General features: G+C 40.7%; 1 protein-coding gene across 6 annotated transcripts in view; it reads right to left on the bottom strand.

The window, feature by feature from the left end:
- Positions 1-11,374: 11,374 nt before the first annotated feature.
- The window catches only part of ARHGEF7 (Rho guanine nucleotide exchange factor 7), a 108,374-nt gene continuing 98,271 nt past the window's right edge, over positions 11,375-21,477 (bottom strand). For 4 of the 6 annotated variants that reach the window (XM_018084135.2, XM_018084137.2, XM_018084136.2 and 1 more), the window contains 3 exons: positions 18,360-18,459; positions 17,670-17,724; positions 11,375-14,521 (listed from right to left, as the gene is read on the bottom strand). In XM_018084135.2, coding sequence (XP_017939624.1) covers positions 14,399-14,521; positions 17,670-17,724; positions 18,360-18,459 — 278 coding nt within the window. In that variant the 3' untranslated portion in view covers positions 11,375-14,398. Of the gene's footprint in view, positions 14,522-17,669; positions 17,725-18,359; positions 18,460-21,477 lie in introns of those variants that run through there. The other 2 variants (XR_003916323.1, XM_025896255.2) reach the window with 1 other exon arrangement.

Here is a 21,477-nt window from a genome sequence, read left to right as displayed (position 1 = left end):
AAGATCTCCCAGCCTGAATATATTTAATCATGTACTTAGCCCACAACAAAGTCTGTACTGCTTTAGCTGATCCTACCATCAGGGCTCAGGTGGAGATGATGACGTAGTCAAGTTCAGGCTTGTTCCTCTCTGCTACAGTCACATTTCTAATTCCAGTACAGGCCTATGAGCTCTGAAAGATTAAAAGACCAGCTTGTTCAGTCTTTCTCTTGGCCAGTGGGGAAATTTCCTGAAGAACCAACAGGATTTAGATACTTAAATATCCCTGAGCAGAAATAGGACTCACAGTCTGGAAGGACTTTTTTCTCTTTTCAATACGGGTTCAGGTTTTCTGCCCCTCACTACTAACACTGAAAGGTGATTCCAAATTCCAACTCGGACTAAAAGCTCCCAGTAGTTTTCAAAACCAGTTGTTGGGCTGCAGCTATCCTTGATTGATGATAACTGCAGGAAGTAATTAGGGTGCTCTTTTGGGGAAAATGACAGCTATGACGACAGAAACCACCATATGAAACCACAGATCTGCCAAATGCTGAGAATCAACAAAAACATTTTCCACTGAAAATGGACAATGAACATGCAGGAGGTTGGATCCAGCCAGATGTGGTCTCTGGAAGCCTGTGGAGCATCTGGGAGATGTACTTGGTTCATCCATAATCTAGTTCATTTTCTTCATAGCAGTTCATATGTTCAGATTTGCGATGAAAACAGTGTCAATACACTCCTAGTGCTGAGCTGGGCTTGCCCAGAGTTAGGGCTTTTTCTGCCTCTCCATTCCACCCCACCACCACAGTGGCTGGGGGTGCACAAGGAGCTGGGAGGGGACACACCTACCTGCCCGTGGGAAGTGGAAAATTAATTCCTTGTTCTGCTTTGCAGCTGTGCGTGGCTTTTGCTTTACCTATTAGAGCGTCTTAATCTCAGCCCACGAGTTTTATCACTTTTCCCTTTCGATTCTCTCCCCAGTCCCAGTCAGGTGGAGTGAGCGAGTGGCTGCGCGGGGCTCACCTGCCGGCTGGGGTTGAACCACGAGAAGGCAGATAGAGAGCAATGAGGAGAATGCCAGAGCAACAACGAGAGGTTGTTGTGGTTTAACCTCAGCCGGCAGCCGAGAGACAGGAGGATTTTAGGCATGATCCTGTTTACAAACCTCTTTTTCCTTGCTTGCTGCTGCAATCAGAGCGTATGTAGAACGGGAACCCAAAGGCGCCCCGCTGCCCGGCCCGGCCGGCAGCTGCCAGCAGGAGGAGCCCCTACACCGCCGATGCGGCCCCGCGGCTCCCGGCGCATCCCCCTTCGCCAGGAGGAAAAAAAAATAGCCGGTGCAAGTCCCACAGCACAGGACAGGCTGTCCTCTCTTTTCAAGGAGGGGTAGAAATATTCATGTGGGAAACTGCAGTGAAAAAAGCAGAGCTCGCCGTTTCCTCAGCCCAGAGTGTTAAAGCCACTGGCGTGGCACAGCCAGTGGGATTTTGCCAGATTTGCAAGAAGATGATGTATGGAAAGGGGTTCTCCCTGGAACTCAGAGTTTCTTAATGCTTTCTGCATTTAATTTGAAGGCAGTGGTACGGATTTCCCACAGACGATGCTGCTTTACTGTTCCTGATTGATGTTGCGATTCCTCCAAGCACCTACTCCCCTCACATCGAGCACAGAAAACCCTGCAAACACCAGCTTGTTCTCCATCCGTTGGGGACTCATCTTGAGTTCCCAAGATGTTTCCTTGTTCCGCCTGTACTCTGTAAGCTGTCCTTAATTTACACCTTCTTCATGCATTTCTTCTCTTTCCACCCTTTCTATGTGCCCCTGCTCCCAGACACTGTATTGAGAGGAAGATGAGGGGCAGGCACTGATCTCTTCTCTCTGGTGACCAGTGACAGGACCCGAGGGAATGGCCTGAAGTTGTGTCAGGGGAGGTTTAGGTTGGATACTAGAAAAAGGCTCTTCACCCAGAGGGTGGTTGGGCACTGGAACAGGCTCCCCAGAGAAGTGGTCACAGCACTAAGCCCAACAGAGTTCAAGAAGTGTTTGGACAGTACTCTCAGGTACGTGATGTGACTCTTGGGAATGGTCCTGTGCAGGGCTAGGACTTGGACTCTATGATCCTTGGGTGCTCCTTCTCACTCAGCATATTCTGTGATTCTGTGAAACAAAGTAATTCCTCCACTGGTTAGTGGACGGCCACGCTTGGAGTCACCTCTTCACTGCTGGCATTTACAGAGCCATAGGTATGTTGCACTTCAGATCATGCAGGTATCCAAGAGCAAATTCAAGAGCTCTCTGCAAGAGCAAGGTATCCAGGAAGCCAAGAGCATTATCCAGGAGCTTTATTTAGAGAGCTCATCCAGGCTCATTCCTCCCAAGCATCAGAACAAAACACGTTTCATTGTCTAATTCAGACACAAACAACACAATATCACGATAAATATACAAGAGACAAGAGGGACTAGCAGACCTCCAATTCCCCCAACCTATACTCCTGTATCATGGCTTTTGTTAGGATTGTGCTTGTTCCAAACTTAATACAGTATTTATGACAAACTCCTCTGGATCTGGTTTTCTTCTACAAATTTTTCTATACTGAAAATGCATTATATTATATGAGGATCACTCATCAAATCACACAATCTCCTTACAATACAATGTGCAAAATAGTGAACAAAGGCAAATTAGACTTTGCTGAATTGTTCTGTGAACCTTACATGTCCATAATGTTACAAAATCCAGTAAATTGCACCAGATTTCAGAAGCACTCAGCTTTTGCCAAAATTCTTTCCCTATTTTCTATTTTTCTGATGAGCACAGGACCAAACTACACCATTACAGTTTTGAATCCTGTCTATTGCTTTACCACAGTTCAAAGTAGTGGCATGACTCATTTACAATATGTACAATTTTGTGGTGAAGCACTACAATATTGACTGTTTATGTTTCAAAATTATCTTTCATCCAATGTGCTTTTTTCTGTGCCTTGAAGACAGGTTGTGGCTTCCTCTGTGGCCTTGCATAATGAAAGTAATCATTTGCTCTTCATATTCTAAGCATGTAAATCCAAACTAAATATTTTCACCCAAAGCAGTTTGCTTTCTATACCACAGCTTATGAAGTAACAGCATGTCCTGTCTATCACTATTTCAAGGGCAAATACTCTGAAATAACTTACTTTGAGTCATTTCCAAAACCTAGCAGGAAATTACTGGCATAGGTTTGTCAGTCATTGTGTTCCAGGTATGTTTTAATAGGTTCCCCTTAGACTCACTACCTCAAATTTGGCAGAGGAGAGGGAAATACTTACCTGTCCAACAGTATCAGCTACAGTAAATGACTAGGTTCAGCCTACCAACTTCTGTCCCTCAAGTATTCCCCTTTTGCAGTTTTCACCTGTACAGTAGCACTTCCAGAGACCAGTACTCACAAAACAGGGACTGAGGAAGAGACCTGTCATCAAGGAGGCTTTTTAGTTTTGTTTTACACAACTTTTTGGTTCTTCTCAGCTTAATGTGGACAGTCATGTTGGTTTGATATCCACTACATCAAATTAATTTAAAATATTTTTCTTTAAACAAGTGTAGCAACACATCCAAACAATGCCCTGCAGTTACTGCTCCGGACAGCATCTAAGTAGGAGTGTTTGGATAAGACCAGGGGCTTTCATGGAGAGGTGAAAAAGAGCCAGGTTCACAAAAAGCAGATCTGATCAGAGCTGCCTGAGGAACAACCCTTGCAGAGCCATTGAGCTGAATAAAAGAGATTGCCCAGGACCACCTCAGCTGGCACAAAACATATGAATTCTGTGCAGTCAAGAGCCAGTAGCCAATGGGAGAAAGGGCTGGATGGAAGCAACAGCTTCCTGAGCCACGAGTAGGAGGGACAATGCACCAATGGGACAAGAGGGTGCATACCTGTGACAAGCTCACAGAGTTGGGTTTTGGTGTAAAGGTTTAGTTTTGCTCTAGTCACCTTTGTTCTAGTTGCAGACAGTATCTGTGAGTCAGTGCATTTCCCTCAATCAATATTCCTCAACTTTTTATACATATATATTTTTCTTCAAATATCCACAGCACTAATTTACACTGAATAGGGGGAAACAAGTCCAGCAACAACATCCCAAAACTTTTTGGGCAGCCATTCTTAAAACTGAACTTGGCAACTAAACAAGCAAAGCATTACTAGCTTTATAAAGGGGTTTTTAGCAGAACTGCAAACATCCACATGACTTTATGGCTGCCCACAGGCACAATCTACAGCAGCTGGCAGGCTTCAGCTGTGCTGGGCAGCAGCCACTGCCACACAGGCACCCACATCCCAGCACCCCATAAAAATCACAGAAAGGCTTGGGTTGGAGGGGATCTTAAAGATCATCTAGTTCCAACCACCTGCCCAACCCCAGGGCAGGGACACCTTCCACTAGACCAGGTTGCTCAAAGCCCCATCTAACTTGGCCTTGAACACTTCCACGGATGGGGCATCCACAGCTTCTCTGGGCAACCTGCTCCAGTGCCTCATAACAGTGTCTGATGTAGCCCAGCTCCATCACATTTTCAGTCATTTCAAGACTGACAAGTAATTACATGTTTCAGTACAAGTCTGTACACACTGTTTTTACTTAACTTCCCCGAAGTACCTTCAAAAACTACAAAATCACTTGGCCAGCTCCTTTGCTTCCCATACTCCCTCCAAATTTGAGCAATATCTGAACCTCCTGATGGAGGTTCAGACTTCAGTCATGTTTGACAAAGGAACAGAGTTCTTGAATTTCCCATAAACTCATTAGATCCAAAAACCTCTCTAAATTATTCTCCTTAAATCAATATAAAAACAGATTCTACCTTATTAAGTGTGATCACGGAGCACTTCCAAATGGTGCAAGACACAGTCAAGCCAAGAGGAAGAACAGCCTCACAGCATCACGTTTTTGCCTAGAAACCAAGTAATAGCTTACTGAGTAGTTTAATGTATTAGTGTGCACAGTCACTGCCTGCACAATGCATGAATGCACAGAGTAAACTACATCTCTACTTTCTACTCTTACTGGGAAAGCTTCGTTGTGGACAGCTTGGAGATCTCACCTGACCATGAACAGCGAGTTTACAGTCAATGATGACATGTGACTTAAAGGGGAAGGCCAAGCCTGGAAGCTGGGAGGAATCAGACTAAACAGAAAATGCTTCTTCATGGTACCAATCTGCTGTCTTTATTTGCCATGCTATGAAGAAGAGCTTCCAGAAAGTCTTGGGTTCAGTTGGAAATGAAGTAGAAAAATGCACAGGGATTCTAAGGTGGTTAAGAAAACAAAAGGATTCAATGCAGACCAGATCAGTAGGTTCACATTTAGGGGTAGAAGCTTTTCCAGCTGCTCAGGATCTACATCACATCCTTCTTTCCCCACAATGTGGGCCGATGCTCGGTAAGGTCAGTGTTCCACATAGCATCGTAGTTGTCAGCAGATGGATGTGGGAGGCATAATATAGGCAGAGAAACCTAGCAGAAAACAGCAGAATGAGAAGCTTATGCTCTGTGGACAAAAAACACTCAAAAATTTCCACCTCATCTGGGACAATGCCTGTGGGGTGCACTGTGTTTTCATTCCTGCTTCCCCCTCAAATAAGGCCTGTCACTCCAACCTCTTCCAACAGCCAGAGTTTTCAGTAATGCCAGCAACAACTTGTCTGTCACTTCCCACTCAAGTTTTCACACTACTGTTCCTCGCAGTGTGCACAGCACACAGGACACACTGCCTTGCTGAAGGAGCATGTCAGTACTTCCCCTACCAGTATAGTGAGAAAAGACCGTTTTCACTGTGATTTTCTCACCTCAGAACTTGGCCCCATGTCATAGCTCCCTGTTTCCTTCATCATGTCCCCCCTCATAGTGAACCTTTGCACTCACTCATTCTCACTCATGGCTGGGCTTCGCGAATGAAGATTTGGGAAGGCTCTATCCACATTTGTTACAGGCATGCTGGTGGCTTATGAGGCCAATACGAGACAGACATATCCGATTGCAAAAGGCACAGCAGAAAGACTCCTTAGTGGTATATTCTGCAAGACACGGTTCTTTCTGCGTTGCCTTTTCTCCTCGAGAGTGATCCTGCGTGTGTTCTCAAAGGAAACAGCTGCGTTATAGATGGTGTGTCTCCAGGCCTCCCGATTTGAGGCCAGAGTAGACCAGTTATGGTGATCAATATGGCCAAGGCTGAGATGTTGTTTCGGGGAGTCCTTGTATCTTTTCTTCGGGGCTCCTCTCTTGCAGTAGCCAGTGGCAAGTTCACCATAAAGCAAGATCTTAGGGAGGTGGTGGTCCTTCATCCTGGAGACGTGCCCTGCCCAACACAGCTGTGTTCTCAACAACATGGCCTCAGTACTTGTGACTGCTGCTTGTTCTAGAACAGATGTATTGGTCACATAATCTGACCAGTGGATGTTTAGGATTGTATAGAGGCAGCGTTGATGGAAGCGTTCTAGGAGCCGCAGGTGGTGGCGGTAGATGACCCATGATTCGGATCCATACAAGAGAGTAGACAGCACTATGGCTCTGTAAACACTGATCTTGGTACTTTTCTTCAAGTGTTTATTATGCCATACTCTTTTGTGGAGTTTTCCAAAAGCACTGTATGCCTTTGCTAACCTGCACCTTTGCATAAGGCTGTCTAATTTACCTGCATGCAAACCAGCTGATGCCATCCTTTTAGTTTGGAGTGCAGCACAAAGGATGACTTGTTTCTACAGGATGGTTGAACTAGCCTCTAAAAGTCTCTGCCCAGAAGAATCTTCCTGGCACACACCACGCAGGGCTGTGCAGATGAATCCAGCCTTACAGGTATGTACAATGATTTAGGTAGAAATAACTTTTCCTCCTGACATACACCAGTGCCTCTCACACAGATGCATCTGAGCTCCTGATCTACAGCCTTGCAGAAGGCAGAACTCTTCATGTTAGGTATTTCATGGTGGACGTTGATAAAATCTGATGCTCTTAATGAGCAGGAAGCCATTCAGAAGAGCCAGATAATAGAATGCTTTTTCTTTTAATCAAGGGCTTCCCTACTAGCAGGAAATACATTGAAATGCATTGAAATTATAAGTCATTTCTTGCACTGAAGTGACAAAGATGGTCAGTGAAAAAGTCCTCGGATACATGGAACCAGGTCTGGATGCTGAGGCAGAAATCTTGCTGAATAACTGGTGGCTAGGGCAGGGGCACTTTCTTGAACCTGTATTTTCAAACACTTAGCTTCAAGACCAAGGTAGTCACCATGCTCCCTCAATGCATTGCTCCTTCCCCTTAGGACTGTTAACAGTCCTGTAACAAAAACTCTAAGTAGAAATCTTACTTGTTAGGCAGTGATGAGAGAGTACAGTGGATGGAGGACCACACATCATCCCAGTGTTTTCTCCACTCAGTCTCAGAATGGAGAATTCAAGTGGGAACTATTAAACCAGTCTTGTAGCACTGGATTTTTCTCAGTTCCTCTGAAATTCTGTCTGCAGTAGATTTAGGCCAGAGATTAAAAGAGCTAGTGATCACAGCCAAATCCCTTGCTTAGTTTTGCCTCACAATAAACTTGATCCTGTGTTATCTCCACATTGCATTGTGCTGAAAGAGCCCTTGTGATGCTGAATGCACAAATGCTATGCTAAGTCATGCGTGCCATGGGGAAATGCTAAAAAAACCATACAAATCCTATGCACACAGCTGGGTCAAATGCTACATGAACACTTTCAACTGTGACTGTCTACTTTTGTTGTATAGAACAAAAGGTTAATAGACTGTATTTCCTGGAGCTTGAAAAGCAGCTCCAGAATACAGAAAAAGCTAACTCCAGTTGGTTTTAAAAGCATACAAAAATACAAATACTAACAAATTCAGGGAAACTGAGTAGTTTCTGACAAAGCAGAAGCTAACACACTCCCCTGCTGGAAAAATACCGTAAAAACATGCTATTTCTGTTTTGTCCCTTTATGTCTACAGCAAACACACAGCTATCATAGGCTGCTTGACTGGCAAGAGATGGCTAGCAAAGTCTGAGTGATACACTGGCTAAGAAAAAATAAATTGTTTGGGGAATCTCACCAGGCCTATGTATGACATCAGAATGGACATTAGGAAAAAGTCTGTTAGTTTTACTCTTAGTAGCTAGTACAGTGCTGTGTTTTGGATTCAGTATGAAAACAATGCTGATAACACACTGATGTTTTGGTTGATGCTAAGTAGTGCTTACCCTGTCAGGAACTTTTGTCTCACACTCTGCCAGTGAGCAGATGCACAAGCTGTGAGGAAGCATGGCCAGGACAGGTGACCCAAACTGGTCAAAGGGATATTCCATACCACGGAATGTCATACCTAGCATATAAACTGGAGGTGTCACCTGGAAGAGGACAATCGCTGCTTGGGGACAGGCTGGGGCATCTGGAGATGAGCAGTTGTATTGTCCATCACTTTTATAATTACAGTTGTTTTTATTATGACTATTATTACAATATTTAGTATCACTATAATTATTATCAAAATATTTTGTTTCAATTATTAAATTGTTCTTATCTTAGCCCATGAGGTCTACCTTTTCTTTCCAGTTCTCCTCCCCAGCATGGGGTGGGGGTGGTAGGGAGCGAGCAGCTGCATGGCACTTAGTTGCCAGCTGGGGTTAAAACACAACAGTCTTCACTGAGAGGGTGGGTGGAACAGGCTCCCCTCAGCACCAAGCCTGTCAAGAGTTCAAGGAGCATCTGAACAATGCTCTTAGTCATATGGTTTAGTTTTAGGTAGTCCTGCAAGAAGCAGAGAGTTTGACTCAATCCTTATGTGTCTCTTCCAACTCGAGATACTCTATGAGTCTGATATCCCAAGTGTCTCATAGGTAATGCCACACTTCTGGGATGGGTGCATAGCAGCAGGTAAAAGCTTTCTCACTGTGTCAGTGTCCACTGCCTAAAATGTCAGCCTAAAATCGGACTCACTGCTTACACGGAGGAGAACAAGGAGAATACAGCAAAATGTGCACAGGGCCTTACTTGCCAAGGCTGTTCAGCACTGCCATGGTAACTGGAAAGACAGCAGATATCCCTGCAGGTGTACATGGCACAACCAGACAAATGGGGGATGGGACAGATCCATGACCACCCAAGACAGTTCTTGAGGGGAAAAAAAACCATAGAAGTGAGCTCTGCCATGCATAAAGGAGAGCCTGTGCATGTCCAACAGAGAAAGGGAATGAGATCAGTGAGAATGTTGAGGAACTAATAGGAGCACCTGCACAAATTTTGGGCTGCAAAGACCTTCCATTAAGTAACTGACACCACAGTTGTAACTGTTCACAGTAACTCAGTGAACTGTAGCTTTTATTTCGTCCTAAGGACCCAAGAGTTAGATTTGGACCTGGACAGTGGTTTTAAAGGCAGCCACTTCAATTAACAGACAGTTCAGGAGGTTAATTTAGTTCTGAATCCAGGCTCAGTTCTCCATCCAAGATAACATTTGACTCACATGAATTAAAGAGAAAGTTCAAGTGCAGAGCATGCAAGGTGAAATATGGCAAGCCTATATCCCTTTTCCAGATGATGAAGCATGCCTAGCAGAGCAAATTCATCTCAAACTTCCTCTCACCATTTCTCAAAAGTGCAAACTCCACATTTCTGGGACCCTTCAGCATCAGCACTGTGGGACTCAAGGAGTGGATACAGATACACATTTCACCCTCATTCCTATAATTGACAGCATTACATGCTCCTTCCTTTCTCATGACCTATCACAGCAAGCAAAGGTGATCATTGCAAGTGGGTAACAGCAGGTTCTGCATCTAAATTTATGAGCCAGCAAGGTGTAGCAGCTCCAACAGGATGTAAATTAGATACCCCTTGGACAAGCAGGACACAACTAAGCCTCTTCGACAAAATGGTAGTGCCTCGAGGAAAACTTATTTTAGAGTGCAGCAGTGAGGAAAAATTGCAAGAACACCCAGGTAAGAGAAGGAGGGGAACAAGGTGCTGCAGGTGCTGGAGAAGGCTCCCCTACATCCCGTGGAGAAGACCATGGTAAAGTAGGATTTCCCCCACAGCCCAGGGACAACTCCATACTACAGCAGATCCACTCAAGTAACCTGCAGTCCACAGTGAGCCCACACAGGGGCATGCTCCTGACAGGAACTGTAGACAGGAATGAACCCACACTGGAACAGATTTATCCTTCCAGGACTGCAAGCCATGGAGAGGATAAACACTAGAGCAGGGAAAAGCATGAAGAACAGGGAGCAGGAAACAGGAACTGTTACAGACAGATCACAAACCCCATTGCCATATCCCTGCTCTGCTGGGTGGGAGAAGAGGGCAAGATAGGGGGATCAGGAACGAAGGAGTAAAGTTCAGCCTCGGAAGAAGGACTGTGGTAGGAGAAAGGTGGCTTAGTTTTTGTTTGTTCCTTACCATCCAACTCTTATTAAATGGTAAGAAATTAGTATCTTTTATCTCAATGCACAGGCTTTTCCGTCTTACTCCCTCCTCCGTCTCCTTCCGAGGGAAAGGAATGAGAGAGCAGCTGGGTAAGGGTCTGACAGCCAGCCATAGTCAAAGACACAAAAAGAAAATCCCCAAAATACTTCTGGTGACAAGTAAATGATGATTTCAAATTCTGGAAAATACTTGTCTGCACAGTGATGAATACAGAGAAAAGCAGGAAAATGAGACTTCTGATAACAGTTATAAACCACTCTACTTACAGTCCTCTGTTCCTCCTAAGTATACCTCCTTGTTAAACTAAGTTGGAATAAACATATCATTTCACACACCTAAACTCAGTTACTAATCCCTTTAAGTGCCTTGTGCAAAGACTGAAACCATCTTTTCAAACAAATGACTGTCTCCACTTCCCTTAACCCATCTCATTTTCCAGTATAAAGCAATACCCATCATTTTCCTACTATAAAAATCATCCCACTCCCCTATTTCAGGCAGCATCAACCACATAAAAGTCCCTATGATGCACACTTATCACAAATTTCAAGTCTATTCAGATAAATCATGCATGTAGAAAATATTTTACTTAATTTATACAGTTTCTAGTGTTTCTTTCTTTCTTTGCTCTCTTCATATTCCGTCTTCAATCTCTTCCATTTCTTACATTACCTGAGCAGGTCAGGTTACCAAAGAAGTGAACATTCCTCAGTGCAACAGTTAAGATCCTTCTTCTCAGCCCTATAAACATTCCCATTTTGTCTCCAAGCATGAATTTACTACTATAAAAGGCCAATGAAAAAGCTCTTTCAAGACAGTATAAGAACTATTGCAGAGATTATTATTTATAAGAAAGACAAAAAATTAAAGCAATTTACCTTCTTAATCTCACAGCCCACATATTAGATGAAATGTAACACTTCATAGGGTAGGGGGAAAAATCATGGTTTAATTACAGCAATGTAGCATAAACGCCTTAGTAGTCGATACCAGGATATTATTGTGACATCTAAACTAAATTTGAGTTCTCCACAGACATCATAAACAGACACTCTAAATTCCCTAAATGATTGACATTAAGAAGGTTTATACAAAAGCAGTCAGTTGTTCAATCTTTAAGACGTCATGACACGGTGAGACAAACACACATACATCAGTATAGTACAGCGAAATGTTATGCTACATTTTGGACAGTTCAGAACTGAAAGTGCTTCACATCTATAGGACAAGAAATGGCTTCATCTCCTCATCCCTAAATGATGAGAGCAAACAAATAACCCTTTAATAGGTTAAATAAACAGTGCCCCATTTATCCATGCTTATATAAAGTTTCCAACAATTCAGAAGGTCCATGGTGACATTTACAATTTATATACAGTGTAACAAATTGTCAATGGAAAAAGCTTCAGATACTCCTTGGTTCCCAAAAGCCTGAAGGTGCTGTCTGCACTAGAGGCAAAAGCTATCTGCAATATTAGGTTGGTTTTCTTCCCACCTCCCCTCCCCCCTTTTTTTTTTTTTGTGTGTTTTTTTTTAAATGAAAATTAGTCATCCCAATCCATCTTGAATAAAGTCAGTCCCTAAGTCCTGGGCGTATTTTACAACTGCTTAATCCCAGTGTTTAAGGCATGTTCATTAGATGTCAGTAGAGGGGTACTGTCAGAAATTATAATAATCACAGGCACTAAGAGTCAGCAGATTTACATAGCAACACCACTCTTCACAATACAAGGTAAAACAAATTGTCATGATGGAAGTTTTTCCTGAGTAAATTTGCTAAATACTGGTAAGGTTAGTGTTTTCCTTTTATACATCTTCCTCTGGAATGTCCTTTCGCATATGCTCAGCTGAAAATTAAAGTTTGCTCTGCAAATTTGCCTGAATGTCAGAAAGTAAAAATGTTAGCAAAATTCTAATTATATCAGCATTCCCAAATCTAAATATGGTCAAGATACTATGAATTTGCATGGTTTAGTATCACTTAGCTTTCAGCAAGAGTATTTCCTAAATGTGAAGATAAATATAAATGCCAATCCACACTTTTGTGCAACTGCAAACATCAAGAAAAGATTTTGGTATAGAGAATTAAAATAAGTTTAAAGTTCTGTGAATATATGTAACTCTGATAATGTTGACATTTTTCATTTTCTCCTCCTTTAGGATTAAAGGAAAACATTTTTAAATTGCAGGAACACAAAATACCTACAAATATATTCAGCTTTTTAAAACAGACAACTTGTCTATTCAGATTATCAAGTATCCATTGCCACAGAATTGTTTCACAAGTATGCAATAACTGACATAATTTCCTATTTAAAAAAGCTGTTCTTGGTTGAAAAAAGTGGATAGCTTTAAAAATAGATTTTCCAAAAGATTCAAAATGTGCATGACAGTTCTTATAACCCTAATCACCCTTGCTCCAACTTACTAAAGTTCATATAAACACTTGCTCAAGTCTGAGCATTACATTTAACAGGAGTTAAAGGGTACTAGAAAATCAGGATTGCAAAAGGTGCGACTCAGGTCTGTGCTATACCTGTACTTCTGACCGTCAGCTGAATCAAAACCCCTCAGAAAACTGCACCATCTGGAGTTGAACCCAAAGTTTGATGAAGTCTATGAAAAAAAATGAGCTTTAATGGGATTATTATTTTAAGTGCTCCATTTTAAGCTCACCATTTGCAGTGATGTAGCATCTCCTATTTCAAATACAAGAAACTGCAGTAATTGCACCTATCAGACTTGGGAATTAATGTTCCTTTACGTATTTTCAAATCTGTCAGCAGTGCAAAGTAAAAATTACAGTATGATTTAAAAGAAAAAAAAATCTTATTTTCATATTTCTTTCCATTTGAATCCTAGTAGGACAGAAACCAGCAACATGCTGAGAAAATAGGGTAGGAAAGAAATGAGTGCTTCCACAGTATGGGAACTCCAGAGAGTCTTATAGTGGTATAAAAACAAAGCTCTGAATGAAATTTGGTCTAGCCTGTGTGTCTTATGCACAAAGGTTAGCTAAAATTTAACTGCTGTGACCATAAAATATAAATAGCAATGATTTATTCACAAAATTCTGGATTAGATTGATTTTTTTTTTTTAACAAACAGTATGATCCATTAAATTATCAGCCAGTTGTATGTTTAAGCACAACAATAGAAAATGTAGTACACAAACACCTAAAAATCACAGTCATAAAAAGCAGGCAAGTACATCAGTCTTCTGGTGGCCAAAGCACAACAGATTAGTCTGCCAAACAAGTGTATGTGAATGTAAGTTGTGGACATTAGTTTTGTTAAAAATTGTTTCTACTGTCAATAAACAATTTTCTGTATTTTAATACTGTTCTTAAGGAATTGTAAACTGTTTGAAAATGTATGGACAGACAAGTAACAGTCAAGGATTTAAATATAGTGGTCAATAGGAAAAACAGGGGTTTAAATTTGCATGTGTGATGAGTGGGTAATTTGGAACTAATTCATAATTCATACCATTCTTAGGTAAGACAGTACTGCCATCATTTCTAACACTTGTGACCATTGTAGTAACAAGAGAGAAAAAACCCCAAACATATCAGCCCTGATACATCAATCACATATGCATTCAAAATTACAGCTATTTACATGAAAAATATATATTTAATTAAAAAGCCACTGAAAAACATGGACTTTTAGTCAGGTGCTGCACTTTCTGCAAATGAGGTAATTTAGATGCAAACAAATTAAGTTTAGTAGAGTTCAGGATCCATGGTCTCCACACTTAAAGCACAGATTGCTTCAGAAAATGGTTGACTGTTTCTGTATGCTCAGAGGAAGAAATCACTAGATCCAGTTAAATCCTGCTTTGTAGTGTTCTTGATGCAACACTGACTAATGTCAGAAGGCTTCCCAGCTCAGTTTTACAACTGGTCTTTCAATAGAAAGAAAAAGGGGGGGACAAAAAAGAAAAAAATTAGTTATAAGTTGGTTTCATCCCAAGATGGATCATTCATGTTCTTTAGGACTTTTCTAACAAGCTTCTCCAAGTCCTTGCGAGCTCTTTGTTCCTCTTCTAATGATTTCTTCATCTTTTTGTTATCCTGTTTAACAGAGATAAAAATATTACTAGTTTGTTTTGAGGGCTTTTGACAGATCTTTTCTTAGTACACATACATTGTCAATTACAAACTCTGAAGGTTCTTCTCAGTAAAACAGATATTAGCTGTTCAAAAGCAAAACTTGTATTAAAACTTCTCAAGTTACATACACATATTTTCACTCAATGGAACAAAACCCACAAAATGGAAACTGAGCTACTTCCTATTCATACTTAGGGGCCCTTTATAACAAAAGTGCTAGTCACAGATGGTCAATAATCTTGAATCTGTTCAAATCTAATCAATGAGGAGTAGAATATATCTGTTGCTAATAGAGAAAGGAAATGGAACAATAAGCAGACTAAATATCTCCTTTAAGAGCCTCCTGTGATTTTAACTAGTTTCACAATCTCAGAAAAGCTTCTTAAAACTTAATGCAAATTGACTTGCTTCATTAAGAACATAAATAGTTGAAAAGAGTATCCTGAAAACCATTACACTCTCTGGAAAGTGTTTCTGTGACTAAATTTTAAACCAGATTGATGACTACCAGCAGTCTAAGAGAAGCCTGAATTTCAAGGAACACCATCACTCTGTTTGTACATTAACAAGAGAGTTCTCACTATTTAGTGCCATCAGGCAATATTGAAATAAATGAACAACAGGACTGTAAGGATGTTACTGACCAATCCACAGGAATGCTTACACCATTTAATTCTGTACAGGCCAAGGTGATGCTGGCAACAGTAAGGAAGCAACCAGAACATAACGCTGAAATAAGGCTCCAAGACAAGCCTACTGGTGTTTAACAAATGCAGGCCTGCAATTCAGGGGTCCCACTGAGGAGGCAACATCAGCTCTTATTTACAGACATTTCCAGAAATAGGATGTGATCACAGAATCATAGAATATGCTGAGCTAGAAGGAACTCATTGGGATCACAGAGTCCAACTCCTGGCCCTGTGCAGGATACCCCAAGCATAACACCATGTGCCTGAGAGCACTGTCCAAATGTTTCCTGAACTCTGTCAGGCTTGGTGTTGTGACCATTCCCCTTAAGACCCTGTTCCAGTCCTTAACCACACTGTCGGTGAAAAACCTTTTCCTGATACCTGACCTAAACCTCTCAACTCAGCTCCACACCATTTCCTTGAGTCCTGTCACTGGTCACGAGAGTGATCAGTACCTGCACCTCAAAGTCCCCTCGTGAGGATGCTGAAGACCACAATGAGGTCTCTCCTCAGTCTCCTCCAGGCTGAACAAACTCAGTTGCACCTCATAAGGCTTCCCCTCCAGACCCTTCACCATACTCGTGGCCCTCTTTTGGATGCCCTCTAATAGCTTAATGTCTTTCTTAAATTGTGGTGCTCAAAACTGCACACGATACTCAAGGTGAGGCTGCACCAGCACAGAGGAAGAGTGAAACAATCACTTCCTTTGACCAGCTGGCGATGCTTTGTCTGATGCCTCCCAGGACACGGTTGACCCTCCTGGCTGCCAGGGACTCATAATCAGCTTGCCATCGACCAGTTCCCTCAGGCTCCTCTCCAGCTTCTCCTTCTCTAGTCTATACACACAACCAGGGTCTGTCACTTCATTAACTCCATTCCCTCTTCAAGTTGAGAAACTCAGAAATTTCATTGTTTTCCTGTAGGTACAGATTTAATGTATTAAGTCTGCCAATTCAGGTCTGTACTATTCAAGTGTAGTGTCTGTGGAGCAAGAGCTATGAATAACCTCTGGAAGGTGCTATGGGAGGGATCCCACTTGGCAGCCTGGTGTCTACACCAAGCAGGGTGCTATGTAGTCCCAGAGAGCCTTTATCCATAAAGGCTTTGCTCACTTGGGACCCTGCCACCTCAGAGGTTATTTCTGCCACTTCTCTGGTTGGCAGCATCACAGCAGTGGACCAACAAATGCTTCTAAGCTGAGAGTCCCAAAAGCCAAGAAAATGAATTTAAAGGTTTTAATATGTCTTGGCTTTGGAAGATGTTAGATACTCAAGACCATCTGTTTGGAAAGGCACAGGAAAAGAGAGCTATTGCTTGAAGCTCAGGTGAAGGTGACTTTCTCATTAAGGGTCACAGAGATGTGCAGAGCCTCAGTGAGGCTGCACATTTATTCTTTGTACAAAATCAGTCAGGCCATGGGAGTATTCATGGACTATTACTGCTGCTTGTGTCACATGAATTGTATTTTTAAAAAGACTGTCAAAATTGAATCCAACCTGGGATACTCATGCTTATTATGCTGAACCAGCAGAATTTAAGTATGCAAGACATCAACTGTCTATTGCAAAGAACATGCATGACAACCTTAGAAATACTGGGCATGCTTACAGATGGGCAAAGAATTTGGATTCATGTTTATAGCCCAAAACCGAAAGAAATTTTAATACAAATCCTTTTTAATTAACACAGGAATTTTATCCAAGTTCCTGAGTCAGACTGGTTAAGGTCAGTTGGCAAATTCATACACTGGAGAGCGAGGAAAATTCAGTGCTTTTTTCACCTATACATTAAGCAAAGACTATATGTGGCAGCATTAACATAGTTTAAACAAGCTGTGTCCTGACAAGAAGATGGTATTTTTAACATCTCATTTTAGACACTTAAAACAAGTGACAAAGCAGCACCCAGAGCTAACTTGAAACCCTCATCTAAAAAGGTCACATGATAGGCACTGAAAAGAACACTCCTCTCTAGAAATGAGAGGTTTTAAGAACTGATTTGTAAGAGATGTTCAGGTTACTGTAGGATTGTTAATGAAGGCCTAAATAGATCTAGACACTTATACTACTAAAATGATACATTCTAGAGCAAATACTATTTCTCAGCCTCTATAAGCTTACTTTGCTGGTGATACAGCAGAACTGAATTTGCTTAATGCTTCTGCTATTTCACAGTTTGCAATATCCAAGAATAGCTTAGTAATTCACCTCAGAGAAACAACACTTAACACTACTCTCAAAGGACTGATGACAACCACAATAGAGGGTACCTTTCCTCAAACGATATTTTACTTTTAAAATAATCCAAAATTCAAGTTCATGCCTGTCAAAGTGAATAAACTTACAATCCGTATTTGTTTTTACAATAAGCCTTCCATCTTTTCGTTTTCTGTGTTGTTATAAATGTAGCAAGTTACCAACCTGTCTTAACTCCTGTACTTCATCCTTTAATGCATATACTGTGTCAACAAGGCTTCTAAAACGAAAAAGGAACATGATCTGTTATAACAGTTTCCAGAAATACATGACTAAATTTATTATTAGACAAAACTGCTAAATGAAATGCAATTTAAAAAAAACAACCTATAAACCAAAACCCCACAGCTAGTTGCTAATTTCAAACCTGTGTTAAAAACAAACAAACAAACAACCCCTATCTCTTATCCCAATTTATATTCAGTAAGGCAAGGACATGTTACCACCTTCTGTGACAGGAAACTCCTCTCCAGCACTTACAGACCAATACTAGTTTCTGTATTCCAGCTTTCTAGAACAAAACTGTAGTTTCATTTCCAACATACACCTTACCAAAAAAGTAGAACGATGCCACACACTAATTAGAAAGATGACAGCAGTTTAATATTGAAATCTGACAGCACCTGGAAAAATTATTTTTAAGTGAAGCATTTCACTTCTTGACATGAGTGGAGTAAGTTGCACAGCATATACAAAGAAACCAGATATTTAAATGAAGGCCAACTAAAGGACTGGTAGGATACTCAGCTCTGTTCCCTACTACGAACATACCACACACTATTATAATGGGAGCCAGGAGGAAGAAGAGTGAAAAGTTCACTACTTTAATCTATCAATCATTAAATATTTTCTTACTTCTCTTCTATAACAGTCTGACCATTACTTTTAGTTTCTTCTACAATAATTTTTTCTTCTTCTGGAAGCAGGACTTGAGGAGCTGATTCTTTACGGGAACCTGTTGTAAAAATAAATTACAAAATGAGCAAATCACAAACATTGTTGGGGCCTTTTAAAGATCATTCTTTCATTTGCTGCATGATACACCTGCAGAAACAAGGTATACCACTTCCCATTTCCCCCTTGCCTCCACAAACAAAAGTTACTGACACATTTTTTACATTTGAAACCACAGCCTTAAAACAACAAAAAAATTGTTTGACACTCCTACTGCACTGCTGACAACTCCCATGTCATCGACAGGGGTGCTACACCATTCAACAAACAGTGCACTATTCAACCATCAGTAAAAGCTATACAAATTCACAATGGCAGACTGAGAAAGAGATAGCTGTGTTTAAATAACCATGATTTAAGCCTCAAGGACAGATTCTGATGTCACACTGATACAAATCCAAGAAACAGTTCAGCTCTAAACCTATTACTCTGTCACTGAGAAGCAGAATAGTGGTATCAAACAACACAGCAGTGAGGGGACAAAAGTTAAAACCCCTTTCCCTGAAATACTATAAGCACTACACTTCTGTGTGTGTGAACAACACATAAATACACTTACAGATAGTGTTTTAGTCCTATAATAAATTCCTATTAAATGAAATACACTCTTTGTATTTAATAAATGTTTTTAAAAGCATCTCAGTTTGATGATAAAAGCTAAGAACATTCAAAAATCTTCAAAACATTTTCCACACTCATTACAATTTATAACATCAAGGTAAAACACACAGATTAGAAAAAATTAGTTATGATTGGAAAAATCTAATCTCAGATATGTGCATTCATTCATACATAAAGTATGTATTCTAGAAACTTTACTTAATTAGGCTGCAACAAGTTACAAGTGTTTTTTTTTTTTAAGAAGGTCTGTAAATAAATTGGTGTCTAATCATTTATTCAGAATTCAAACACTGCAGATAAGGCATTAAAGTTCTTGCACATTTTAAATAAGATATCAGTTTTAACAAACAGGGTACATTTGCCTACCAATTCATTTTAATGAACTTTCATTAACGAGGAACATCTCATCCACTTTGAACTGATAATCTGGTATTACAGAGCACAGGCCTGTCCAGAGAAATCAGTTGCTGAACAGCTGCTTTGTGATAACAGTTCTTTTCTTTTATGGTTCATGATAAAATACATAATCTAAACAAATAAAAAATGGAATAAATCACAGTCATTACAAAATACTAACTTCCCAAACAGCTGTAGTCTTCAGTTTTGAGCAATGATCTTGTAGGGACTGTACCTTAGCTCTATATGTTAAAATTATTTTAACTATTTTAACAAACAATGACAAATGTCTAATGAAGAAAACAGTTTCCTTAAGCTTACAGTAAATATCTAATGTATCAGTATGTGATTGCCAAAATTATATAGAATAAAGGTAACTGAAGATTTGAAAAAGAATCTTGTCCTTGAAAGCTGTAAGTTCTTATGGAGTGAAGAAATCTTTTAAGGGTTAATACACTTCCACTCCCACTTATTTGCCAGGAAGAAACAACCTATAAAACAAACATATCCAAACTCGGCAAGGAACTCAAGGCCACTTCCCTGTTTGCGCTGTCAATCTCTAATTGTAAAAAGCTCTCTCATGTTTATTTCAGTTAACTAGTTACTGCTCTGCTTTATTAGCCTAACAGGTAACATACAACACTGAGTTAAACCTTATATTAGGAATTAGTTTGGCAGCAGCTGCTACCAGATCACTACATTCTGGGTCTCCGTATCAACGTGGAGCACCTCAGCTCAGCACACACCAAGGGAGACACAGACCAAAGGAACAGAACTGTCACGTGTTTCTCACCCGTGACTCCCTTCAACCAAAAGGAGCATGCATTATCATTCTCTCTGTACAGAGCTGCATCCAACTGTCTGCCTGGGCAGAGTAACAAGGGTCCTTGCAAAGTAGAAATAGTGTGGAGTAGACAGCTTGGAAAAAAAAATGTCCCATACATGTTATACACACACATGCACGTAAAAGAGACGTCTACATCAGCATATCCTGATGTATGTATGGCAGAGCATAGCAAACATCTAATATTACTGAGACATAGAAAGTAGTTCACCAATATTATACACACAAGGAAACCCCATGCTACACATATACACACAATGGAAAACTGCTGCTGTGAACACTGACCTTCCTGTGCCATAAAACATTAACTACCATGGAACTCAAGACATCAAAACTTTCACTCTTGGCTGCATTGCTCCAATACCCTCAGTCATACAACTCTTACTTGTATCTCAGATCTTTGCTGCTCACACAGTTTGTACTTATGCAAAAACCCACACACTTGCTTCTTAATCTTGGTTTGCTTTTGTGAGCTTCAGTGGGTTTTTCTTTATTGTTGTTGACCTTTTCTTCCTAAACCCCACAAGTGCTTGCTGAGTATCACAGGTACAAACACACAGTGCATCTAGCCTGTCACAAGGGACCCTGTAATCAAATGAGTATGTGCACAGTAACAGACTTGAGATGTCAAGTTCTAAAGACAGAAAGAAGCTATTTCAATATCCTGCTTTTATGCACCATTTATGTCAGCAGCTTTTCTTTTTTTAACATGCATTTTCTGGCAATTACATATCCAGCAGTAACTTCAAGCAGAGTTACCTCATCACTGGTACTCAGGAATATTCCCTAAACTGCACCTTGTGCCTCCACCTTTATGCCTATTCTCTGTGTAACCATTTCTCTCCACAAAAGCTACAGCTTTAGGACATGAAGAGAGTGTTGTGTTACAGTACAGTGGGTATTTCACATTGGGTTGTACTAAAAGCATTGTCTAGGAAGTTCCTGCAGCTCAGATAATTCCAAACACCTTTGAGACATACTCCACATTTTCATGAAGTAGGGCAGAAGAATCAAGTTACTTCAGTTTGTCATGCCACCCCTCAAGCCTAAGCATCCAAGTTTCTGAATTTTATTGAGAGACACTACTAGGTCTCACTCAAACAGGCCAAATGATTATATTTAAATTGACTTCCAACAATTCTGTCCCTAAATCACCTT

This window comes from Manacus vitellinus, unplaced genomic scaffold (genome assembly GCF_001715985.3).
Source record: "Manacus vitellinus isolate BGI_N305 unplaced genomic scaffold, ASM171598v3 scaffold_7_pilon, whole genome shotgun sequence".
Classification (NCBI taxonomy): domain Eukaryota; kingdom Metazoa; phylum Chordata; class Aves; order Passeriformes; family Pipridae; genus Manacus; species Manacus vitellinus.
The sequence above is the reverse complement of the archived record's forward strand: the minus strand, read 5'-3'. Positions and strand labels throughout refer to the sequence as shown.